The 26,337-nt window shown below is 45.4% G+C and overlaps 2 protein-coding genes across 5 annotated transcripts in view; one reads left to right on the forward strand and one right to left on the reverse strand.

The window, feature by feature from the left end:
* The window catches only part of ZC3H12B (zinc finger CCCH-type containing 12B), a 62,495-nt gene extending 38,792 nt beyond the window's left edge, over positions 1 to 23,703 (reverse strand). The window contains exons 1-7 of one of the 4 annotated variants that reach the window (XR_005830992.1): positions 22,906 to 23,703; positions 19,088 to 19,160; positions 13,433 to 17,113; positions 8,930 to 9,700; positions 8,456 to 8,567; positions 6,299 to 7,541; positions 1,780 to 6,042 (exon numbers count right to left, since the gene is read on the reverse strand). The gene's annotated coding sequence lies outside the window, so the exon portion shown is untranslated. Of the gene's footprint in view, positions 1 to 1,779; positions 6,043 to 6,298; positions 7,542 to 8,455; positions 8,568 to 8,929; positions 9,701 to 13,432; positions 17,114 to 17,283; positions 17,839 to 18,140; positions 18,212 to 19,087; positions 19,161 to 22,905 lie in introns of those variants that run through there. The other 3 variants (XR_005830993.1, XR_005830994.1, XM_040614624.1) reach the window with 3 other exon arrangements.
* ZC4H2 (zinc finger C4H2-type containing) lies at positions 166 to 14,365 on the forward strand. The gene is made up of 5 exons (XM_040614628.1): positions 166 to 454; positions 5,964 to 6,135; positions 7,401 to 7,573; positions 8,690 to 8,852; positions 10,011 to 14,365. Exons 1-5 carry the CDS (start codon positions 402 to 404, stop codon positions 10,122 to 10,124), a joined length of 675 nt encoding a protein of 224 aa, XP_040470562.1. The 5' UTR covers positions 166 to 401; the 3' UTR covers positions 10,125 to 14,365.
* Positions 23,704 to 26,337: the final 2,634 nt, after the last annotated feature.

Consider the following 26,337-nt stretch of genomic DNA (forward strand, 5'->3'; position numbering starts at 1 on the left):
ATCGTGAACTCACTCAGCGGTCTCTTAGTGCATATTCTATAATTTTAAGGAAATGCTAAACATTGCACAGGTCTCAGGAGGCCTTCCGATCTTTGTGCACTCCCAACAACCTTTGACATAATGAGCTGTGACAACTTGATTTAAAATACAGTTGCAGGAAGAAGGGCAGCAACGCTCTGCTCTGCCTTGTGGGTGTTGTAGTCTTTGGGCTGCTGGCTGCCTGGGCAGCCATCGGCAGCTGGACTCCAAGTCCCACAGCTCCCACTGGAGCCTACCGCACAGGCTCCGAGGCCGTGCGCTGGGAGGGGGTGACTACATTGTGTCTATTGTATGTTTTTTTCTTTTTTTTTCCCCCGGCCTTTTGTACATTTCACGAGAGGTTTAAATCGGGAGCGAAAAGCATGGCAGATGAGCAAGAAATCATGTGCAAACTCGAGAGCATCAAGGAGATCAGGTACGTTTGCTTTGTGCCGCATCAGTTCCATGAAGCAGCTTTTTCCTCGGGGAAGCGGAGGAGTTGCATCCGTCTGAAAGTAGCTATTGTGCTACTGCGGGGAAGGAAACCACCGCTGGGCCGCACGGTAAGCGCTGAAAATGCGTTTTCCTGAGCAAAGAAGGAGCATCTGCGGCGGGGAGTCGCCGCGGGAATGCGCAGCCAAGGGCGGCGCTGGCCGCGCATTGCCCGGGCGTGAGCCCCGAGCCGTAACCCGGGGGGAGTGCGCGGCTGGGAAGGACGCCGCCCCCCCACGCATCCGGGGGAGTGGAGTCGAGCCGCGGGTGGATTTTTCCTTAAGCCCTTTGAATTAGTAGTTCTTCTTCCCGATGTTCCCTGTCACAGATCCGTTATCGTGGCCCACTCGCGGCCGCGACGGGCTGGGGAGGAGAAAGGGCTGGCGAGGCGGGTGGCGGGGGGGCGGCCCTGCGCCTGGACGGCACGGAGAGGGGCCGGGCCGGGCCGGGCCGGGGTATCCGGGCAGGGACGGCAGAGCAGGGAGCGTAGGTCCGGCCCCCGGAAGGGTGCAGGGCTGCTCAGTTGCCGGGGGGACCGGACCCCGGCGGTCAATGCCGGGGGGCTCGGGCTGAGGGGCTCAGGCTCAGCTCAGTGCTGGGGGGCGTGGCCCACCCCCCGGCCGGCTGTGCCCGCCTTCCCGCTCGCGGCGGGCGAGGGGACCCCGCGGCGGGGAGCGGGGCCATTGGCGGCGAGTTACGGGGAACGATGGGGCGGGCGGGGGGGTGTGTGGGGGTGGTGGCGAGCGGCCACCACGCCGGCACGAGGCGTTTCTGCCGCCCTCCGGACCCGCCGCAAGGGATGTCCGCATGCCCATACAGGGACTGGCGGTGGAAGGGGGCCCTTCCATCGGCCTCGGGTTGGGGCACGCCCGGCCTGGCTCCGGGCACGGACGTGCAGGGCTCAGCCCGCGCTGCCCCTGTCTGTCGGGGGTCCCGCCTCCCGCAGCGACACGCGTTACCGCCGCCGGCGGCGATCCTGTGGGCCGCGGGGAACACAGGCCATTGCTGGCGGCGCTGGCGGGGGGCGGGGGGAGGCGCGGCTGGGGCCGGCCTTACCGGGGGGTACCGGCGAGCTCGGCAGTAGCGTGCAGTCGTCCGCGGGCCCGCCGAGGCGAACGGAGCGACAGCAAACCCCGCCGCGCCCGCGAGGAGGCGGCGCCGCGCTGCTCGGCTGCCGGGCCAGCGCTGCGTTAGCATCTAGATCCAAACACGGCCCACGACACTGTGTGCTTCAATTATTACACCACTTAATTCAAATATCTCATTATCTTATCTTTTCAGAGAGAGGTACCCTGTATTTCGAAATTTATGGTACATTCGGTTTTCTGATAATACATTCAAGGGTGATGTATAAACTGTGATTAAGACATTCTGCTATTAGTTTGTCGCATAAGGGACTGTAAGGGCGATGTTACTAGCTTTAGTGTACAATGAAGTATCAAGACTGTTGCTTGAATATATTTTAAACCAAGTCAAAAAGTCAGTTCTGCTTGCAACACTGATGTTAATTTTGAGTTTCCTTTAACAAAATCTGGTCAAACAAACCTATTTTTTCATCCCCAAATCTTTTAAAAGGAGCTTGCATGAATTCTTCTTGAAGAATTTCCTTCAAAATAAATGTGAGAAATTCTAATGTTTACAGACCCACCTTTGATAAATTTGGCAAGGCTTTATTTTAACCTGCATTCCATGTGTTATTCTACAGGCAGAGAGGCAAAAAGCCCTCACAATCGAAATCCAAGAACTTGCCTCTTCCTGTAGTTGATCTCTATCATTTATTAAAGGCCGCTGGGCCGCGTTTTCGAAGGAATTCTGGAATCTGATTCTGAAAACCTGTATCTGTATCCATATGTATTGATACATACCGGTAGTTTGTAGTCAACGGAATACTGCTGTCAGTACATGTGTGCATATATGCCCACAATCCAAATGGATCTGCACATGCTTATTTAGATGCATTAAGTAGTTCCACAGAAGTAACCCCAGGCATAAAACTAAGCAAATACCTAAAGACTGGACCTCAGTGTTCTGACTGGGATGAGATGGAAGAGAATGAGTGTGAACTTACTGATGGCAGATACTAGTTTCACTGCTTAATACCCTATTGGCACACACTTGGTGACTACTGTCATCAATGAAGTGTGAGAACTTAAACACAAGGGAAAAGGTGAGGGCAGAATTCATTAGGCAGCCTAAAAATCACACTTACGGTTTCTGTTTTAAAATGTTACTGCAAGTTGCCTGATGCTGACAGGAAGAGTCCTGATTTGCGTGCACTTCCTCTTTCCTAATACCGAAATCCTATCATTTGGACTGAAACGATGCCCTGCAACTCATTTGTTGTAGCAATTTGGCAGAGCATGTCAGCCAGTGACTAGTAACAGTGAGGAACCCCATCTAATTCCATTGTCTAGGTGAAGGCATGCCATAAATACAAGAGAGCAAACAGGGAGGAAACTGGGGACAAATACTTCCACTTTCAGTAATCAGAGCTATCATTACTAAATATATATTTTAAGCAAATAGGAACAATGAGATGAGAAAACAGGAGTAGATGGTTAGATGGGTATTTTTCAGTGGGATATTGCTACGTTTAAACAGGAAGGCAGAGAGGATCTCTTTTACTGATATAAGTCCAATACTTACATTCAGACTAATATATGCCATTGTACAGTAATCAACAGAACACCTCCAATGACATCAAAGATTACCATGTTGTCGCTATGTACCTGAATTCCATCTACATACAGGCTGCTTCTGCACTTCATTCATAAAACTGTTACTAGTTGACTTATCATTTCATCAGCTGTTCTTTAATTGTGAGACATAAGACTTTTCAGAACTGGAATTAACTGCATAATTTTTTAAATAAATGTATCCTTACAGGTATACAATTCGTATTTTCTATAATAAACATACTGTATGAAACAATGTGAACTTTATGGTGAGCTACAGTACAGACATAATAATCATAGCTACCAAATGAATTTTTATCAGATTTGGTTTTAAAAGTGTCTTCCACAATACCTGTAAATGTCTCTCAGTGACCTCTGACGTAACCTTACTTGTCATTGGCTTTTTCTGTATCTGTCTTTGGTCTGGTATTTCTGTTCTTAACAGTCATGGGTTGCCATCACCAATAGTAATCTGTATCTCCTACGACTTATTTATATAGGGGAAAGAGCTTTTACTGTTAAGATTATTTCTGAAGTACTAACGCAAGGCAGAATTTTGTCTTATTTTGTTTTAAGGAAACAAGCAGCAGTCCCTCTGACCTTCAATTTTTCAGTTGTTCTGTTTTAAACTTCCTTCATTCATATTATCCCTACCAGGCAGCCCATTTTTGAATACATATTGAAGAAGTCATTTATGATACCAATTTTATCTCTTCCAGCTTTACAAACTCTTGAAGTGAGAGAGGGAGGAACCCTGGTCACATTACTAGCTAGAATACTTAGAGCAGATAACTGTAATTAGTTGTGCCAGGGACTGCCTGCTTTCTGCTATGCTCTTTGGCAAATGGTGGAAGTCCATTGTGCCCGTGATGTCTCACACTCTGAGGCAAGGGTTACCAAAGCTAGGTGCATAAGCAGATACTGAACTCACAAAGATCAATTTGGAAACAGGAATGAGGGGACTGAGAGGAGGTACAACATCAGAGCCTCCCCAAGAGGGGCAGTGACAGAGGGTGGGTCTCAGCCAAATGAAACCAAGAATAAAATCTATACAGACACCTGCTATATCTGTTAAAGAAGAGTCCTCAGTCTAGCTTTAAAACTTCTTTGGGAATTTTGGTTGGAGCGAGAGAAAACGGTAACTCTGTTAAAGCTCAGGATATATATATTCTCCTATTCTTACAAGTATGATACAGAATAACACTGAGATAAACTATCCATCCCTCAGTGCTGTGGGAGCCATTTCAGAAGGAGCCCTTGGGGACTGGGTACGGAAGCAGTTTGCACAGGGAACAAAAGCCACACGGAGGTTTAGGAACCCCCTTTCCTAGAAGCAGGTGACAGACCAGACCCTTCCAGGGGGCTCAGTGCCTTCTGCTTCCATTAGAAATGTCAGACGTGTCAGTGGGAACTAGTCAGCCTAGAGGGAAGTGAAGGCACACACCCAGGTCTAGGATCAGGTGAGAGTCCTCTTCTGGGATCTCATTGCTGATCTGATAGGCAGCTTCCTATAATCTACAGACTGCATTCTGCAGTCAGCGTTGCTGTCTGACAGTGAATTTGAATCCCACTCAGCCCCCTTTGCATTGGGATAGGGATAGGGTATTTATACATGAATGCAAACCTCTTCTGCCGCAGCCCCCTCTGACATCATGCCTGTAGGCAGTCCCCTGCATTATTCAGCAGTGCACTTGGAAACCAATGTGGATCTATGTGCGCTAGCTGTTAGGTGACTAAAAAGCAATGCTACCTGCTTGTTTGCTTCACATAAGGTGAAGTGAGGAGTCCTGAGACTCTTTGGTTACACGTCTGAAACGTGACATTGTAGCCTCTTGTTAGAAACGTGTAAGTGTTGCTGCCACATTGGTTACCTAGGACCATATTTTAACTTCCAGTACAGGAAAAATAACTTAAGACCTCATCATTAACTAAATCTTAGGAACAAGAACAGTTTGTTTGTTCTGCTCTACATCTTGGACAAGTGTTGAATCACAACAGCAGTAGTTTGTTCTGCTGCTTAAAACTGATGATGAAAACACACACTCCTTGATTTTTGGCTTTGAAGAGAGAGATAAGGACTGAGTATCTAAACATCTTTGCTACGGAGATTGGCACAAATAGGAAAAAAAAATCAGAATGCAGGATATGGGCAGAAACATCTACAGATACATGACAGGTACTAGATCTTAGCAAAGAACCAAGAGAATGCAGAGGTACTTGCAAGCGGCACGTTGATGGCTAGTGTCATTTGAGTTTTTACTATTCTGGTGTTTGCTCTGGAATTTTCTTTAACCTGACATTGAAGTTAGTATTTTAACAGTTCAGATTACTGTCCACGTAGTTGTGGTCAGTGTATATGACGCTATCATCACTTCCAATTAATTTTACATTTCTCAGGATCCTGTGCTAAACTTCCCAGATTTTCTGGATTTCTCTACTTTGTAACTAGGGTTTAATCTGAATTAACTGATGAAGTACAATTCTTATCAGTACAAATTCTCTGAATCTACAGTAACTGCTGAAGTCTGACAATGGACTCTTAATTTCATAATTCAGTATAAGAATTCTCATAGCACTGAAAAGCTCAGCGGAAGAGCTGGGATTGGAATTCAGTTCTCCCATTGCACCTCATCCTTTCTCAGATACATGATTAGTCTCCCTGTCTATTACAGTTATTACCTTCTTCCATCTTTTCCTATATAAAGTGACACCATGCAAATATATGTTACAGTGACTTACTGTTGTCTCTCTACATTTTTAATTATTACTGGGATCCAGGAATAAGACTTTGCAGATGGAAAAAATCAAGGCACGACTGAAAGCAGAATTTGAAGCCCTGGAGTCAGAGGAGAGGCACCTGAAAGAATACAAACAGGAAATGGACCTGCTGCTGCAAGAGAAGATGGCCCACGTGGAGGAGCTGCGACTGATCCATGCTGACATTAATGTGGTACGCAACAGTCCAGCTGCAGACAGCCTGAGTAGGACGCAGCCCTCTATGAATCATTCCACAGGTTTTGGAATTGTGTGTATCAGTGAACTATCACTAGTTCAATGGTCTGGACTTTACACCACCATCCTAGGATCCTACAAAGAGTGAAAAGTAAATTTACCTCAGGATAATTGTTTTTTTCCTGTCTGTGTCGGGCAGGGTCTTTTGTAATGTTGGCATGGTAATCATTTGCACCAAGGGGATAGGTAACCAAGCTCCCCTGTGGCTGCAGCTTCAGCAGTAGGCACAGTAACATGGCTCTGGCAGTCCGACAGAAAACTGTCCTTCCCGTTAAGTCTTTTTCTCATTTAGCACCTGGAAACAGAGAAACTTTGGCAGCTAGGCGGGACTTTTGATTGGAGGTTTTTGGAAGGAAAGAGATTTTGGGAAAATACATGGTATTTGTTAAGTTCTTAGTAAGAGCTGACCTTCATCACTACATGGAACCACCAAAGATTAAGAAGCACCAGCCTGAAGGGAATTAATACAAGTAAGAGAAAACCAGTTTATAGACAAGGAAGACTAGCAAATTAGAAGGGCTAAATGGGGAATATATTTTTGAACCTGCAATTTTTATGTAATGTTAGGGCACTTCCAGTGCTGACTGTACTGTGCTTTCTGGCTCTGAAGGTATCTGTGCTTTGTGCCAGAAGAAAAATATCTCCCACACTGTAAGCAAGTACAAGCTACATACTGGATGTGCAGACTGCATTTCTTGATCACTTGAAATATCTCTTTCCCTACCCAGCTGCATAACCTCAGTCTCTGTTTTATCCCCTCCTTTTTCTTGTAAGAGACGCAGGAACCTTTCCTTAGCTTGTTTGTTAAAACTTCTAACCATCAGTGTTCAGGTATCTTAGAAATACAGCAAATTATTCTACCTTTGATTTCTTTTTTAATCTCCCGTGAAAGTTTTCCATAGCTCCTCACTTGCTGACTTACCTGTAGCCTGTCTGCCTGCTTTTTCTGTTGTTCAGAAGATCATATAGGTTGAATGCACCTCTTTAAAATGAAAATGCATCTTGTATGTCACTTTGAGGTGTTTCTTCTTTGCCCTGTTTTCATCCTCCCAGTATCTTAACTCTTGTTTTACTATTGCATTATCTCCAATCTCTTCCAACTTGAGCAAGAAAAATCTCTTCTTTCTGATGTGGATCTCTTGCTCAATCAGAGAGCTATTCAAGGAACAGTTCTTTAGAAGCATGCCCATTCTCCTGTTTCAGATGGAGAATACTATCAAGCAGTCTGAGAATGACCTCAATAAGCTCTTGGAATCTACTCGTCGCCTGCACGAGGAGTACAAACCCCTGAAGGAACACGTAGATGCTTTGCGGATGACTCTGGGATTGCAGAGGCTGCCAGATCTATGCGAGGAGGAAGAGAAACTGTCCCTTGAGTAAGTCTCCAAAGCAAACATTATCTGCCTTTATACTTTCTTTTGATGCTGAGTTATTTTGTCATTTTACTTTTGCTGGTAGGTGGAAAAAAGAACTTAGGAGGTAAGCATGAAAACTGAAGTTGACAAAAAAGGGATGTGGGACCACATTATTTGATAACATTCAGTCTGAATTTGCTGGAAGTTAAATTTAGGTTATGCCGAGCTGCAAACTCTATGTATGACATGCAAAAAGTCAAGGATTGTTGGTTCTCTAGATTTTTATACTGTATGCTGTTTTTTCTAGCAACATTTTTTTTCCTGAAAATAACGGGGTTTTTTGCTTGTTAGCAAGCAGAGTTAGGAAGCAGTACAAAACAAGTATCCTTCAGTTGGTTTGTGCTGCTGCTAGTCAGAATTTTACTTTTTGCTACATGCACGTGGCAGCATTTATCCATACACCTGTGACTGTCATCAAGGAAGTCTACCCTAGCTGTGGACTAGATTTGGATAATAAATCAGTTTCATTTTTACGTATAACCTAGGTGGGGGAGGGTGACAGAATTAGCTACTCTTCAAAGAACAGTGTCCTTTGTTTAACAGATCGGTTTAAAATGCAAGTGATGTTTTAAGAAACTTACAAATGCCCAGCACATTTGGCATTATTTTCACAGACACACAATTTTCAAGACAGCTTTTGCATTTCTTCAGAAATACTGTTTTCTATTCCAGGTACCTTGACACTACAAAGAATGTATTAATCTACTGCATACAAAAGTTACTCATTTTAACAGAATAAAACAAAAAAAAATTGTTTGACAGAGGTGCATCTAAAGCTGTTAAACACATATGTTGTCTATTTTATGTCCTATTAGATGTACATCTAGTTGTACACCAAGATACCTCAGAAGCTGACAATCTGGAATCTGGCTGAAGTGTACAAATGCAGAGGAAGATAGCACCGATTCCACTTACGAACCAGTCCAAGTGGTGTCCAAGTGTAGGCAATTTGATGCTAGTGGAGGAACACAATAGAAAAATGTATCCATCATTATACTTTAACACAAAATAGCCTTTACAAACTAATGGAATATTGCAGAAGATGGTTATATTTTTTTGCTTTCTTATTTTGTCTAGCTACTTTGAAAAGCAGAAAGCGGAATGGCAGACAGAACCACAGGAGCCTCCCATCCCAGAGTCTCTGGCTGCAGCTGCAGCGGCTGCCCAACAGCTGCAAGTGGCTAGGAAACAAGATACCAGACAGACGGCAACGTTCAGACAACAGCCACCTCCAATGAAGGTCAGGAGATAGAATGTGCTGGGTCTTCTCTGTTGTCACTGGAATGTATTATGTTTATAAAGTTGATCAATACTTACAAAATAGGAAAAATTATGTGTCACAATTCTGATTTTTCCTGTGGTAGTTCAAATCAAAAGCAGCCCCAGCAGACTTAAAGTAGTAGTGCCAGTCATCAAGGGTTAAGGACAAGGCTCCCTATTATCTGACTCCTTTATGAGTCGCCATCAGCAGAGAGGGAGGCAGTTCCCACTCCTCTGGGAGTGTTTTATGTGGGAGAAAGCACATGAGAAAAAAAAAAATGCCGGCCAAAAGAAAAACTAATAGCTGGGAGTTAATCCCAAATGGATTCGTATTAGAAGCAATGCACATATTTTATGAGGGAACTGATGGTACAGATTACCAGGAAAGGTGATTGTTTCTGCACTGCTTGGGCTCTTCAAGTCAAGACTAACATAGGGGTTAATTTAACCTAACCACAGGCATTTAAGTGACAGTTTTACTCAGCTCCTTCTGTAGTCAGTAAAAAGAGCTAGGTAATTCCATAGGGGGTATTCATCCTACCCAAGGTCGAAAGATTCACTAAGGAGGCAAACTGACAGGTACGCTCCATAGTCAGGCACTTACCATCTGGAGTTAGGCCATTGAAAAGCCTTTCTGAAAATAATACGCTTCAGTCAAATGGAACTTAGAGGGCTTAGTATGGAGCAAAAAGGGCAGAGTTCTGTGCCTTGCATTAAATACATGGAATCTATCTAATCATCTGCTCCTGGCTTGAATTCTGTGATACCGCGGCGGCTGGCCTTCACTGTAATTTCTCTGACTCAGTGAGCTATTATGCACGTAAACATCTTTAAAGCAAGCAGAACATTAATCACAAAACAGAATTTAATGCTAAAGTTATCAATACGCGCCTTAACCGTGTGTCTACTGAACTGTAGTTTCAATTCAGAGAGATACTCTAGTTTTCCGGTTGGCCCAAAGTTACCGTACGTTCCAGAGACCTGGATGGATTACAATGTGGCATTGGTTTGCCTCTGAAGGCAGGCAGCCTTAGTTATTTTTTTCTGTACTATGACTTAGAACATGATACTTGATAGGCCATATAACACCACCACTTAAGTGTTTTGTTTGTAACGAGGCTGCAATGTTGTGTTTCAGGCATGTTTATCCTGTCACCAACAAATTCATCGGAATGCGCCTATATGTCCACTCTGCAAAGCAAAGAGCCGATCTCGGAATCCCAAAAAGCCCAAGAGGAAACAGGATGAATGAAACCCAGATGACTGACAAGCAAACACGTGACCTATTCCAGTACTCTTCCAGCAGAACTGCAAACGTGGCCAGACTTTACCAAAGTGCAGGCTCAAGTATGACCAACACATTTTTTTCTATTTAATGCAGTGTAAGCACAATGTTCCTGTTCTGTCTTAATTTCCTTCCAGTCCTTAGGATTTGGTTTTAGGAAAGTAAGTATTACTGGTGCTACAGTTTAACATTTCAATCATTCCATCTTTTGGACTCCTAAACAAAGTACAATTCTTATGCAAGTATCCTAAATGCCAGGCTATTCCTATTGGCCAAATGTGACTACCACAAATGCTTTTATGCTCTTTTGAGAAACAGATGTTACTAAAAGGTTATTCTGTTTTCTTCTGATAACAGGAGACTGTTTGAAGTGCTGAAATAGCAGGCTGTCTGATTGTTTCACTAAAGGACAATTTTGTTTTCCAAGCTAGCAAGACCGCTTAGGTTTGGGTATCCAGTAGAGCTCTTTTTATACAGAAAATATTCAGAGCGAAAAAGAAATTGGTTATACAGGACATCAGTGCATTAAAGGACGCATGCAAGTTTTGATTTACTGGAGTTTGATTGTATCACTCCCTCAAACTTGACTTAAAATTTGGAAGGGGAATCAAGTTGGTTGCTGTGTATGAATTTCTCAAAATGATGTAATTTGTGATGCTTTAATATCTTAACGTGGTATTATTTTCAGCAGTCAGATGACTAATTGACTTAAGTACAAGGCTCAAATGAACTGTATTAGCGGCCCTCCTAGGCCCTACGGCCAACCAGCTCACTGTGCTTCTTTACGAAACATGCATGAAATATCCCAAGTCTCTATGCACACAGACTGCAACATCAGCCATTCTGCAAAGCTTCTGTTCCTGGTTTCTACAGCCAAAATCTCCCTTGGCGGACATATCCTCCGCTGAAGCACAGGGAAGGTCAGTAACACGCACCAGGAACAGCGTCAACTTAAAATTACATATTTCACCAGAACCACCTGGCTTTGGAGTCATTGCTCCTCAACCAAAATATCCTGTTTTTCTATCTTTTAATAGGTCATTTTCAAGCAAGCTCTATTTCAACGCAGGTTTTTTTCTTGCTTTGTATGTGTGGCAATAGAGCCCTGACTACAGGCTATTTTAGACCACTCCCCGTATCAGCGTCTCCCCTTTGCTTCACCTCACGTAACAACAGTTCCTCCAATGGGGAGGGCAGCAACCCAGCTGCAGAGCTGGGGCTTAGAATTTACTCATGTCTAATCCCAGTTTTGTCACTGCCTTGGTTGTCTAAATTGATGTCAAGCATTAAATATTCTTTTTGCTAACTCCAGGAGGCACGGACTGCCTGCTTACATTCTTCTCTCTTTAGCCCAGGTTTTCCTCTACTACTATGCTGGAGTGGTTATACTGAGAACTTTGCTCGTTCAACAGGAAGAGCAGGGAAGCCCCAAGTCTCCAGCCAGAACTTTGCCAAATGCTTGGGACTGTAAAAAGCCACATTAACCAGTTTTGCTGCCTAAATCACGTATGTCGTTATTAATTTCCCAACTATGCCAAAAAGTATAAGAGTATTTTATTGAACATAGTCCTATAATGTATAGCAAGTTCAGTTGGTAATTCTCCCATCTTAAAGTCTCATAGCCAAATAAATATCTGTCAGCAGCAGAGACAGAACATGGATCACACGCCCCTGAAAATAGGTGAAGAGCAGATCTTGCTAGCTGAATGGCTGGGGTTCATATTCTGTGAGATAGCAGTAACAAAGGATAGCCTGACCCCACGCTCCAAATGGCAGCAGTGCGCAAAGTCTATCGTTATGTATGTTTCCCAGCACAGATACTGGATTCTACTTTTAAATGTCAGAGCTGGCACATGCTGCGGGCCCTGTTCAGAACAACTCCTATTGAGTTTAAAGAAAAATGCACACAGAGTTTAAGGACAGTATATGGACTCCCCCAAAGTGCATGCATGAGAACAGCATACTTCAATGATAACTGTACGTAGATTTCAGAAGTAGTGACAATGGAGAACAGTCTGCAATGAAGTAGCGCAAATAGGAGGATAGATGTGTAGAAACTTCGATTTACAGTTCTGAAATAGATGGGGTTAGTCATAGCTGCTCTCACTTCACTGTTACTTTGCCAGATCCTTTCTTGGGAGATGTCTAGAGCTCTAAACTGAAGTGTTTTTAAGGATGCACCATTTACTACTTTAGTGTGGCAGTTTTTGTATTTTTACTTTTTTAAACTAGTCTCTTGTGCCCTTGTGTTTAACAAGGTTTTTTTTTAAAAAAAAAAAAAAAAGAAAAAATGTGAATATGACATACTGTGTTTGTAACAATCATACACTAGCGTTTACAAATCTGTTTTCACATCCTTTTCAGAGTTCTGCCATATGAATAGCATGTGCTGCTGAGAATGAGTCTAACTGAATACGAGTCAGCAGTGTGCCCTGGCAGCCAAAAGGGCCAGCCATGTCCTGGGACGGTGCATCACGCACACATCACTAGCTAGCTAAGGGAGGTCACTGTCCCATGCTACACAGTGCTGGCGCAGCCCCAAGCACTGAGCGCAGTTTTGGATGCCTCAACATAACAAGGACATCAAACTATTACAGTGTCCAGAGGAGGGTGACCAAGATGGTGAATAATCTCAAGGGCCAGACTTATGAGGAGCAGCTGAGGTCACTTGGCTTGTTCAGCCTGGAGAAGGCTGAGGAGTGCCCTTATCGCAGCCTGTACCTTCCTGGGGGCAGGGGACATCGGAGGGGGAGGTGCTGGTCTCCTCTCTCTGGTGACCAGCAACAGGGCACAAGGGAATGGAATGAAGCTGTGTCAGGGGAAGTTCAGCCTGAACACGAGGAAAAGGTTTTTCACTTGAGAGGGTGGTCAGTTACTAGAACAGGCTCCCCAGGGAAGCAGTCACAGCACCAAGCCTGTCAGAGTTCAAAGAGCATCAGGACTATGCTCTTAGTCATATGGCTTAGTGTTAGGTAGTCCTGTGAGGAGCAGCGAGTTGGACTTGATGGCCCTTATGGGTCCCTTCCAACTTGAGATATTCTATGATTCCAATTATTTCAAGGAGACAAAATCTGTGTTACATATTAAAGGGATCCTGGGGGGGGTAGGGGTGGGTGGTGGGTGGTGAGCAAGCAAAGCACCTTCTTTCATAGGGAACCAGTATTCTCCCCTTTTCCCTCCCAGGCTAATTAAGGAAGTGTAATTGAAGAGCTCTTCTTGTAGCAGCCCCACGCATCTTTCCCAAGAGACTAGAGGGATAATTGTGAAATACTTACTTATTGGGTTTTAGTCAGAGGAGGAAGCTGTTTGAAGTACAGCTCTTATCACAACTCTACCGCATTTTTGCTCCATGGAACAAGAATGGCCTCTTCCTTTGTACGAAGGATTCTTTGAGGATACTTCTTCACTTGTCTTAAATTAATTCTTAGTTGGGTTAAATTATCTTAATAGCCACAGAGACCCTTCTCAAAGTTTACAAGACTTGTATTACTAAAATCTGGTTTAACCCTGGCTTTGTCATTCCCTTTTCAACGGGTATTCAAGCAACAACATCATCACCAGATTCTTTTGTTACAGAAGGTTTCCAGCCTCTTTTTCTTGTCTCAAAGGATAGCACCACTGTTCTGCAACCAAACAGTCAAACAAAGCAAACAAACAAACAAAAAGTCACTCGCCCCACACCCCACCTTAAGCTCATACTAGAAGGATGCGAACCCTCTACTGTGTCTAAAGGCTTTGCTGTAGTAATTTTTGTACCCAACCTGGGGTAGATCAGTTGTTCAAACTTTAGTGCCAAGGACCCCATTAACTATAGAGAAAGTGTAAGACAGAATTTAATACTTGCACCTCCTGAATTCGACTTTAGCTTTCTAAACAGCACACTGACCAAGTGAACCTGCCAGTGGCTTCAAGTTACAGAATCTAATTTAGAAACAATAGCCATTTGTGTGTTACTCTAAACGGGAGACTGTTCAAGAAATTAAGACTTAGATGAGCACTTCAAATAAAAGTGCTTTCATTTATTTTACAGTTTTCTAATTCCTCCAACATAGGTTTTCATTTTAGCATTTAGGTATTCTAGCAATATCTGGCGTTTTCACTGGCTTCTGTGTTTTAAATACTTTACTCCTGTGCCCAGTAGGAGTAACAGTGTGCTAACCATTTCATTTGTCTGTACAGTCCTTTTTAATAAATGTTTGTTTCATGTCGTGCTTTCTTCCTGCAGAGTATTTTCACATCTGTTATTTGCTTATGCTACTAAGCAGCAGCCAAATCCTGAGAGGTAACACCCAGCTCTCTTAATTTTACAGGATGTTATTAGCCACAACTCCATTATATCTCCACAAAGTTTCTATAAGGGTATATATGGGGAAATAACTATCCACTCTGATGAGCTTTACAAAACAGAAAAGAAAAGGAGATAGCAAGGCATGTTTTAACCTAGCCAAACTTCTCAGTCACATTTCTGGAACGCAGACTACTGTGTGCCTAAGCTCTGCGATTTCTGTGTAGGAGTCAAAGAAACCACGTCTAACTCTCCAAACCAGGTACTTCTGAAACAAACCTATCCTCTGCTAACACTGGAACCGGATAGTTTGCATGCATAAAATTGCCGGATTTGCACTTGCAGGTGTCCAATTATGAAACTCAGACCCAGAAGAGTAACAAGAAAATCATGTCCCTGTGCTGCAGTTCAACCATTGAAAGCTCTGACTGGGGCATTTATTTCAGTTTTTGACCAATTCACAGAGCTTCAGCTTGAACTAGTTCCCAGTCAAGTTAAACCAATTCAAACCAAAAGACTCTTAGGTGAGAACAAGTGTTACTCAGACAAGTTTCAGTTTAAAGAGTTATATCCAACCCCTTCTGTCAGGTGCTAGATTGCAAAGAGGCCAAAACTCAGATATATTCTTCACAGTTCCTGACCACTGAGGAACCCCATTTTGTTTCGATCCCTAAAGTTAAATTGAAAACAGTGAGACACACTGTTCTCTCTCTGATTTAAGGTAGGGGATAGCTGTCTTCCAGAGTCCCGCTTTGCCATTAGGACATTATATCTTCCACTAGCGGTTGCTGGAAGTTACTTCTCTCAACAAACTGGTGACTGAGGAGTTTACGGAAGCACTCCCTAACCCAGTGCTGTCAAGAAAGTCACATATCACGTACAGTGCCAGCAAAGGAGGTAACCTATTGCAGGTAACTACATTGGCATGCCTAGATTCAGACAATAATGTCTGTCGCAGACCTCACAACTTGTGCTTGGTTAAGTACAAACAGCATGATTTTTCCATAGGCACTGTCTTCAAACCACAAAACGTAATGACTGCCCTAATCCTCCTTTGTACCATGACAGCCATTGCAAGATAAAAGAAATAATTTTGAATTCTGTGCAGTTACTTCTATCTGAATTGTTCAAACTTTGAAACATCCCGCACTAATCTGTTCATCCAGAGCTGCTCTTCCCAGTTCCTTAATCCTAACCCACACTGTAACATTACTTATAACATTAGTCACAAAGCTAATGCACTGACTCATACCTTCCCAAGAACCCTGAAATATTCCTGTAACTGACATCAGCTTCTATCTATCATATTTTCCTGAGCTTAGCAAGATTCTGCAGCAAAATGATCTTCCAGAGCCCCAAGCTTCCTAACTCAATTATTTAAGTGTAGCATTAAAAATCACCTAATATACTGGGGGGGGGGGGGGGGGGGGGGGGGGGGGGGGAAGCCCCCCGCCTTAAATCCACTCCTTAAAAATATCTACTGTTGTGCTCTTCAGCCTTTAGTCTCACTAACCTTACTCTAACTTGCCTTTCTTCCCAGAAACCAGTAAAAGACCCGACAGATCAGTGATATCTGCTTATCTGTGACCCACTAAAGATCTTCAGTGCCTTGCAGCACTTGAGTTTTTCTACTTACTCTGTCCCACTGCCTACTTCTTTGTTCTTCGTCCTCCTTTAATTAGCACAATTTTATATGTCCATCACAGAAACAAAACTGTCCTGACTCTGTAACAGTAACTGAATCCAGTAGACCACAGTAGCTCTCACTATAAGTAGGGAAGTAGAATACTTGAAATACAGCCTTTTTTCAGCTACAGTCAAACTAGTACAATAGTACAGACAACTATTTAAAAGACTCATTTTCTGACTGAATGGAAACAGAATTTTAGAAGGGCTTTTTTTCTGTTCCCAATGCACACAAACTTCTATCACAGTACAGATATTACATGCATGTAGTTAGAACAGATGATTTGCTACATAGGTTTTCTCTAAGAGGTCTGCAGCATCTCAATTCTCTTAGTTTGCTGTTCTGATCAATCAGTCAGACTGAAGTTCCAGCGGTTTAAGCTTCAAAATAAAATCCACTTGACATAAACATCATTAAATACAAAGTCTCATTAGTGATATAGACCTCATTTAATACAGCCAAACACAAGTACAGTCATCTGTGTTGAAGCTCTGCGCAGCGGATAAAAACTGCACACTTCTGTACCTATTTTCCTGGAAAACTACTGCCTCCTGCATCCTCATTTTCATCTTCCCCCACTAATTTATATAAAGAGATCCCCAAATAGTCTGGGGTTTTCAGACAAATGTCACAATTTTTGTTTTGCTTTCATTCATATTTGTAAGAGAATAGTAAAAACTAAAAGGTTTGAACCAGTGAGCAAACCTGGTTCTGCCACAGCTCCAAGCAGCTTCTGGTGTTCTTTTGCTCAGTACTCCCTTTTAAAGTTTCATATAGAAACACTTAACTCACATTTCTTTCAATGCTTAACTACCTAGAAGAGTGAAAGCACTTAACTAGTTCCTGCTGGTTTAAACCTATTGCCTTTTTCATACGTCTCCTATACTTGGATGCTTGCTTCAAAGAAAACGAGTGACATGTATTACTACTGTATTACTATGTCCAGCTGCTCCTCTTCCAAGTGCCCTCCTTCGGAGGATTACCCTGCAGAACAAAGAACATTGAGACCAAACAGGCTATCGTATTTCTGAGCATTTTTCCAAAGCTTTAACTGTGATTGATGGAATAACCTCTCATTACACAAAGCTACACAGTTCTGTTACTGAAGCCTAAACAGTTTGCTTTAGGTTAACTAACATGTTCTGTCGTTTTTGGGGTTTTTTTTTGTTTGCCTTGTTTTTAAAGGTTTACATTTACTCCATAATCCGCCGGGCCACAGTGCCAGACATCTATAGTTTCTTCTGCTTTTACAACACTTCTGGTATTGTAACAAAGTTGGTAATTAATAGTGCCTATTATCCCATCAGCTGGAGGGATTTCTCCTTTGCAGAGGACGTGCCTAAAACCCATGCTGTGTTTTGCAGAATGGCTGAGATTTTCCATAGTCCTTCAGTGTCCTTTTCAGCTCTTCCTGACCCTTTGATTTTCTTAGGCTTTTCCTTAGCTTAAAATTTTACCTTCATGTTCCCCTTAAGGATTCTGCAGCGTGATGCTATACCAGAATGGGCACATTTAGAGAGTTATATAGACAGAGCATTCTGAAAGATGGCTTTGAAGAAAAGAAGAGAGAAAAACCAGACAAAGAAACAAGCAAACATTATCTATGCATCCACCGAGCATCTCGCTCACCAAAAGATGCTGAAAATTCCTTTTTCTCCAATAGTGAAAAGCCAAGGAGTTTTTGTGGGGATGGGGGCGGGACAGAGGTCCTGTGTAAATATCCATTAGAAAACCTTTCAGAAATCAATGTTGTTAAAAATAAAGCCAGGCTGTTATAATTAACAGCAGGTAACCACATCGCAGGTCGGAGCAGGGGCTGGTGGGGGTACTGAAGTTCGCAGTGGGTAGGGGGCAGGGCTGGCAGGGGTGTGTGGCGGTGCCCCCTGCCCTCCCCAGCTGCACCCCCAGCCCGAGTGCCCTCAGTTTGTGGGTTCTGAGCTGCCCCCCAGCCTTCCCAGCATGGCTTGCCACCTCCCACAGCTCCGGGGAAGCACACAGCAAGGGGTCTGACCTGCTGCTGCTCTGCAGGGGAACACAGCACTGCCTTCACACCTGTCTGCGGAGGCCACGGGCTTCCTCACACTGTCACAAAGGTATGTAGTTACTCTTACTAGTGCCAAAGGAAATAGGGAATTTAATTACCCGTGGGGCTACAAGCTTATGCCATTTTAACACAAGAGAAACGGACAGACAGTCCAAAAGAGAGTAACTGAAGGACACCCAATAACCTTGGTAAAAGAATGGGAAAACGAACATGTGACACCTAAACACCTGGCCTTTAACCTCAGCAGAGAAACTCCAGAGCAGAGGGACCTCCCCAAAGGCACACTTGTGCTGTGCTCAGAGTTGCCTGTACATGAGTTGGCTGCCTCTCCCCGCTACAATGGCATCCCATACTGGCGAGAATATGGTGAAAAACTTGGGAAACTACAGTATTTACCAGAAACACTTCCAACACATTGAGAAAACCATTCAGGGAGTGGACCATAGAGCACGCAACTAGAATGAATACTCTGCACAGAGGCTTATCCCAGAGTTACGCCAGAAATATTACCAACCACAGCAGGATGCTTGTTTCTCCTCCAAAGTGTTACCACCACATAAGGAGATACTGAGTTTATTTGTAATCACTGCTTTATTCAGCTAGTTCTTACAATTAGAGCTTGTTAAAGTAAAACAAATTACTAGAGGGAAAGATGAGAAAAGCAAAGGGAGGGAAGGATAAGAGTGAACAAGCAAGCAACTAAATATTTCTGCAATGACATAATAACATAAAATACATAGACATGAGAAGCAGCTGTAAGTCCTTACACAAAACATGCTGATCAAAGAGAACAGGCCACTATTACAATAACAGAGAGATGCAAGAAGCTGCAATATCTTCTGATGAATTGGAAAGTATGCACCATTCCAGTAATAAGGCACAGTAGTATTTCACAGTAACGCAAAGACACATACCTGTTCGGATGATTCTGATGTGAAATTTGGACTAGTGAAGACAGAATCCTTATCCCCTGGCTTGACTCTGTGCCTAGAAAAATAAGCAAAGAAAATAACTCAGGGTAAACCCTGCTGCTGCTTTAACAAGACTAGTTAAAGCTAAACTTTCTGTCCAAACTTTAGTACTTGTCACTAACAGACATTATACTGCCACTGGCAGACATTCACCTCGCCTGTTTTAAAAATGTGCTTTTCTAGTAGAAAACACTCAGTGACTAGGCAAGAAAGCTGTGGAAGAATTGATCTTTAAGAGAACACTGCTCTTCCACCACAGATGACTTGGCACCACCCTCCATCTCAGAAAGTAACTGAGAACTTCCTGCTGTACTCTGTAGCAAGGAACACCGTAAAGGTAAAACAAAGAGAACAATTTATACTCTGCAATATACTCTTTGGGGTGGGGGAGGGGAAGCAACGAAGCTTGTGGAAGCTTTGTCACCAAACCAACCAGCCCACTTAATTCTAGAACAGACAGCAGGGATTTGACAAACTGTTTCTCCAGAACAACACACATTAAAAGTCATAACAGTGATTTCCAAGTCATAAGCACACCAGTACGTTCTACATTTTACTAGCTCCACATAAACATGCAAATGCCACAGAACACCAATCTTGTCTGAAACTGCCACAAACTGTAGCAATACAGTCTTGGGTCCAGTTTCTTTAACTCTACCAGTACAATTTCCTATAGAAAGAGGGAAGAAAATTATTCAGTATGGCAGCCACTCATTTGCCCTCACTGCCTCAAGTCCTCAATCAAATCTTCCTAACATATGCTTTCAGCATTTCTTCCCTCAGGATTCTTTTCTCAGAAAACTTCAAAATATCAGCTAGAAGCTGGTTTAAGTGCTGCATCTTAAAGGTGTAGTCAACTAAATGAATATAAAAGTAACAATACAATTTGTATTCCTGTTAGGTGACAATTAAAGCTCCCCTTTCTCAGCACAAAGAGCTTAGAAAACAACATTTCACAATCATAAAACAACGGCAAAACTCTCAGTTGCAAGTTTGGCTGGTCTCAAAAGATGATGGCTTTGTTGTATACTTTTCCCTTTAACTAAAAAAGGTGCTATGAGCCTTACTATTACCATATACCCTATCTTTTATTTACATGGTCCTTCAAAAATACAGAAGGTATTTGACAAAACTCAGCCCGTGAGCAATCGGCAGGAAGAGGTCCATCACCCAGGGCCACAGGTGACCTGTAAAGCTGAAAGCCAAATGGAAGCTCAAAAGCCAAACACGGCTCCTCAAACATCTACACAGACAGCTGTAGAGGACATGGACTGCCACGGCTCTGCTCAACCGCTGAGGTAAAGAGGTCAGACTAAATCACGGTGCATGGCCTGCCCAAACAGCTGACATGTGTCATGTCTCTGGCCCCACCACCACTGACAGGCATCACTGGCTACAGCATGGTGGCCTGGAAGCACCATGCAGGCCCTGACAGCCTGATCCAGGCAGCCTAAGCCCTGTATGCCAGGGTTCTGGATATGAGACAAGAAATCACACTTCTTTCAGGTGCGTGTAGTGGCACTGGGGACAAGAAGCAAAGCATACTGCACTGAAACTGTTCTTACAGTTCAGCACTTTCTAGTGGCTGTGAAACAAGATCTGAACACAATGCCAGGACCAGACCCATGGGCATGGGCAAGACATGGACTAACAAGATGCAGGAAACCTGGATGGATCACCTGCATTATGCTGTATTTATTTCCACAATAAGTTTTCCTTTAAATGCTCATAGACATGCAAAGGTGAAGGCGCATATATGATACAGGGCTCAGAGATGAGCAGCAAGAAGACAATCATTGGGTAATGTTTCTCACTCAATAGTAGGCAGTCTGCTGATTCACAGATTCCATGATTTTATGATTCGTGCAGTAACACCAGACTTAGCCTCACACAAACCCAAGTCAGATATACCAGGATTTAGTAGTTTTCATCTGCAGTTTCTTACAAATACACCTATAGTTTTTCCAAGACCAGCACAGTGGAATAACCACTTGGCAAGCATCATTCACACTAGCAAGTACCGAGGGAGCGACACACATGCTGAATAACATCGAGTTTAGATATTGCAAAGGCCTTATCTTACATGCAGCACATGAGAAACACCTTGGGACACCTTTGTAGCATTTTGGTAAAAGTGCAGGCCGTTTCAGAAATGGATCAAAGAATACAATGCCATCTTGCTAAAAAAATCCTCCATAAGCCAACTGAGAAGTCATTCAGAAATCTCTTCAAGGTGGAGATTAAGACTGTTGAATTCTGAATCCAGCGACACAGAAGTTGTGTTGCTGAAAAAAAACCATAGAGCACACAAAAACTCTAAGACCTAACTTGGCCTCTGCAACCTCAAATAACATCCTGCTGTCTACAGGATTTCTTAGAAGAGCTAAACACAGGCACCAAAGAAAACTTATTTCAGCTCTGTTTGCTGACAATGGGTCAGCTTATGCTCATAATTCCTTAAGAGTTACAAGAAGGAGAAATAAAAAAAAAAGGAAAAAAGAAAATCATCATGTTAACAGAGGACCAAAATTTGGACAGTTGTTTCCTGTACTACAAAGATGATCCAAACAAAACCCATCATCTAACTAGCCACGTACTTTTTCCAGACGGCAGAAGAAATTCTTTGTTGCATGCAATGCAACTTGATCGCTTTCAAAATGCCTCTTCTAGATGAGACTGTTTGCTCCCTACAAGTTTCCTTTCCATTGATAATATAAGGAGCAAGAACAACCAGTTCAGACCGAGTAATCCCGGTGGAGGCTGGCAACACAAGTAAGGCAGGAGGCCTACATGCGTTAACAGAAAATTAGATCCAGAAAAGCGGGGTTTGTGCCCAGAGATTACATTCGTAACACCACAGCCTCTGAATACAGAAAGGCTGCTAAATGACACAACAGTAAGTATGCTATCACCACACCCGTGACAACAGCAGAAGCTCTTGTACCTACCCACTGTTCAGCTCTTGGCTTAGTTTAGCCTTTCAGCTTCAAGAATAGAAAAGTTAAATCTGAGTGACAACAAATCAACAAATTTAGTTCATGCCAATACACAGAACTACACTATCTCCCAGAACAACTAATAAGGAGCTCACGTTTTGAAAAGGAAAAGTCAGGACACTTAGATTGCAACGCTACCAGAATTGTTCCTGGTTTGTATTGAAATACAACAGTAAGTCATAAGGCATAACACATAAAAATGCAGAGGAGAGGTTTATGTATAGCAAAGGATCCCTTACTCCAACTTGTAACTAACGGATAAATCAACTGAAATATATTTATGAGGTATGCATTAAAACACACAACATAAATGTAGTAAGATGCAAGTTTAGGCTTAAGGGTCAAGACAGTGGAGCCTTCCCTGGAGAGAGGCTCATTCCTCTAACCAGCTTGTCCCATTTGTCAGCCTACCAGGATTTAAAGATGCAACCAAAGTCAAGTTTGGCCAGAACAGCTCCTTGATTTCTAGTAGGAAAAGCCTATTCACTCAGAAGCTTTACTCCTGAAATGCAGCCATAAGTCCTTGTTGCAATTTCAGAGGGACTAGGCAAAGACTTGCCTCACAAAAGTACCGACTATAACAAACAGGAGCTGGTTGCATCTGTGAGTGTAATAGACTGGTCTCCTATGAACTCTTCAAGAATTTGTGGTGTTTAAAATGCTCTGAATTCAGCCATCCCCTGTTCCCATGAACCTCATAGCAGGCATACAGTGTTGGAAAGACTACGAGAGCATCCATCCAAGAAAGGCAGAATAGCATCTTACCGTATCTCTTGGCTTCTAGAGTCACATGATTGGCAGCTTTATCCAAGCGTTGTTTAAACGGCTTGTGCTCTACGTCCAGCTGCTGCTCTCCTGCTACATCCATGGCATCCACACTCAAATTTGAAAGCAGCAAGCAAGGAAAGCTGTCTATGAACGCACAGTTGTTATGGCCTGTGGCAAGCTGAGGAAGTGAAAAGACAGAATATTTCAGCCAGCAGGGTAAGAACGTGCCAAACCAGGAGAGCGTGCATGGCTAGGGTCAAGTGACCAACAGGGAATAAAACACACGGTGCAGCATATTAAATGGCCCTCCCAGGTACGGGGTTTGGTTTGGTGTCCAAGAAGAACTGTTTCCAACTTCCAAGAAAGCGTTACCCTGAAAGGTAGACACGCTTAAGGCAAAAAGCCAAAAGCAAACCTCTCAAAGCCCAGAACCATTTTCAGGAACACAGGAGTTAAGCCTAAAATTGGTTGAAAGCTGCCTCCTACCTCTTCCCCTGCCACCTTTCCCTCTTCAACATCAGCACATTTCCTTGTGATCTGTTTTCACAAAAATATTGAGGTCTGGATCCTGCTTGGTATCGAAGCACCACGATGCACTTGCTGGCTACACGCTCTCTTAGTAGGCTGACAGCTTCTCCGCACGCAACAGCCGAGGCTTCCAGTCTCTCCGGCCTTCCGACGCCCTGTGAAACATGAGGAAGGCAAAGACGGATAACATCTCAGGGGTCAGGAGGAAGTCAGGATGCACTACATTCGGAGCCCAACGCGTTACCCAAAGGAATAACCCCAGCAGAACAAGAGGCAGGAACGGTCGGCAGACAGGCAGACAACATGCACGGCAGCGATACCCACGTCAGACTTGCAGGGCGCTTCCAGTTACTTCATCCCACAACTTTGTTTTGAATTTAGTTAAAAGGTAATCAGATTCTTAAAGCTCTTCTGCTTTTATAACTTCTGGAGAAAGGGTAACACGTGGCCTTGGCATTACAGTCAGAATTCAAGTACAAAATTCACGGCAAAGCTGTGCCTCGTCAAGTGACTTCCAAAGCAGGCTCTGGAGCCCCTCAACGAGACAGTCAAATCTGGAGTCCCAAGGGAACTCTGTGCCAGCTCCGTCAGTGCGACTGACCTCTCTGACAAAGTACGCCGCCATACAGAAACGTTAAGTGGGTTTACACCTCAGGCTCATTTACAATCTAGAAAAATAACACTGCCCGACCGGACGCCCTGGTTTAAGCGCCCAGCAGGCCTGGCTGTGTAAGCACGAGGGACCAGCAATTCCTCCCCGGCTGTTGCCCAAGCAGCAGCGCAGCACTCGGAAGCAGCGGGCACACGGAGCCTCGTGGGCCCTCGGCGAGTACAAAAATTATCCCTCCGCAGTCAGCAGTCCGACTCACAAGCACAAGGCACACGTGGAAAAGTAACATCTAGACTGACCTTCAGTTGAGCTCCCCTTGATCTGTCAATGTACGATTCCGGATAAAGCTAGATACAAAGAAAAAACGAAAGACCCCCGTTTCACTGGGAAGCAAATCCCAAAGGCCTCTTCCCCTCGGCTGCTCTGGCCCAGGAGCTGACTGTCACGACACAGGATCTGCCAGACACCTGAGCTGCTGCCTCCCGACCCTCCCCGGTAGCTAAGCGCTTGCCGTTTGTAAAACTTTTTAGAGAAAACAACAACGGGGAGGGGGGGCCGGAGTCCGCTCCCGGCTTTCTTTTCCTTCCCTTGCCCGCTCGCAGGGGCGGGCAGAGGCTCCCGAGCCACCCCCCTGCGACAGCCTGACCACAGGCCCCAAGGGCAGCCTCTGCGGCCCGCGGGGGCCGGCAGCCCCAGCTCAGGCCGGCGGCTGGGGGAAAGACGAAGCCCCGCGCAGAGCTGCGGCGGCTGCCCGGGCAGCCCAGAGGCGGCGGGAGGGGGGCGGCAGGTCGCCGCGGGCCGACCCCTCCCTCTCCCGGGCCCCGCCAGGCCGCCACAAGCGGCGAGCACCGGGGCCGCCCCGCCGCCGCTCCTCGCCTCCGCGCTGAGGTAGCGGCGCAGCCCCGAGAGACAAAAAAAGCCAAAAAACCCAGCCCAAAATAGGCAGCACCGTGAGGAGCCCGCTGACCGCCGTCGCTGCCGGGGAGACGAGAACGGCCGGCAGCCCCGCCGGTCCCGGGCCGGGCCGGGCCGCCCGCCTCAGCCCGCCCGCCGCCGGCACCAGGCGCTCCCCGACGCGGCCGAGCGCCGACCCGCCACATCCCCCCCGCCCCGGCCGCTGCCCGCCGGCCCCCGCCCGCCCGGCCGCCCTCAGGCCGAGCGCTCACCCAGCGCGCCGCCGCACGTCCCGGCCCCAAAGTCTTCCAGGCTCCCGGCGAAGGCTCCGCACCGCCACGGGCGCGCCGGCGCGCCGCGCGGGCTGGAAATGAACCCCACTTCCGGGGCCGGGCCGGGACCGGCGGGCGTGGGCGGGGCCGGCGGGCGTGGGCGGAGCCGGCCGAGGAGGGACTGGCGCTCCCCTTCTGCGTCGGGCCGGGAAGGGGCTCGGTGCCGCCGCGGGCTCCTCTGAGCTCGCCCCCGTGTCTCTGTGGGGTTGGTGGAGCGCTTCTGCATTCTGGCGAGAAAAAATTGCGTAATGCAGCCGCCGGGTTGCTGGAGCGCTGCTGCCATCTAGCGAAATATATTTGGGTACTGCAGCCGGCCCTGTTGGTGGAGCGCTGCTGCCATCTAGCGAAATATATTTGGGTACTGCAGCCGGCCCTGTTGGTGGAGCGCTGCTGCCATCTAGCGAAATGTAATTGGGTACTGCAGCCGGCCCTGTTGGTGGAGCGCTGCTGCCATCTAGCGAAATATATTTGGGTACTGCAGCCGGCCCTGTTGGTGGAGCGCTGCTGCCATCTAGCGAAAGGTAATTGGGTATTGCAGCCGGCCCTGTTGGTGGAGCGCTGCTGCCATCTAGCGAAATATATTTGGGTACTGCAGCCGGCGCTGTTGGTGGAGCGCTGCTGCCATCTAGCGAAATATAATTGGGTACTGCAGACGGCCCTGTTGGTGGAGCGCTGCTGCCATCTAGCGAAATATATTTGGGTACTGCAGCCGGCCCTGTTGGTGGAGCGCTGCTGCCATCTAGCGAAATATATTTGGGTACTGCAGCCGGCCCTGTTGGTGGAGCCGGAGACCACGCCCCCTTTGGCTTCAAGCCGGCACTGCGCATGCGCTGCCCTTAGTTTTGCCAGTAACCCTTCTGCGCATGCGCAGAAGCGGCATTGCGTCATACGCATGCGGCGCCGCCCCAAACCCCGCCCCCTTTGGCTTCAAGCCCTTACTCTGCGCATGCGCTGCCCTTACTCTGCAGGGCGGCGCTACTGCTGCCGCCTGGCGAAAAAAAATGGGTACTGCAGCCGGCGCTACTGCTGCCGCCTGGCGAAAAAAATTGGGTACTGCAGCCAGCC

This window comes from Falco naumanni, chromosome 14, assembly GCF_017639655.2.
Source record: "Falco naumanni isolate bFalNau1 chromosome 14, bFalNau1.pat, whole genome shotgun sequence".
In the NCBI taxonomy this organism is placed as follows: domain Eukaryota; kingdom Metazoa; phylum Chordata; class Aves; order Falconiformes; family Falconidae; genus Falco; species Falco naumanni.

What these genes read in the sequence shown, in the direction of transcription:
- ZC4H2 (XM_040614628.1), top strand. Translation starts at nt 402, where the DNA reads ATGGCAGATGAGCAAGAAATCATGTGCAAACTCGAGAGCATCAAGGAG. An exon ending in TCCATGCTGACATTAATGTG is followed by an intron (nt 6,136 to 7,400) that starts GTACGCAACAGT and finishes CTCCTGTTTCAG; the next exon opens with ATGGAGAATACTATCAAGCA. An exon ending in GAAGAGAAACTGTCCCTTGA is followed by an intron (nt 7,574 to 8,689) that starts GTAAGTCTCCAA and finishes TATTTTGTCTAG; the next exon opens with CTACTTTGAAAAGCAGAAAG.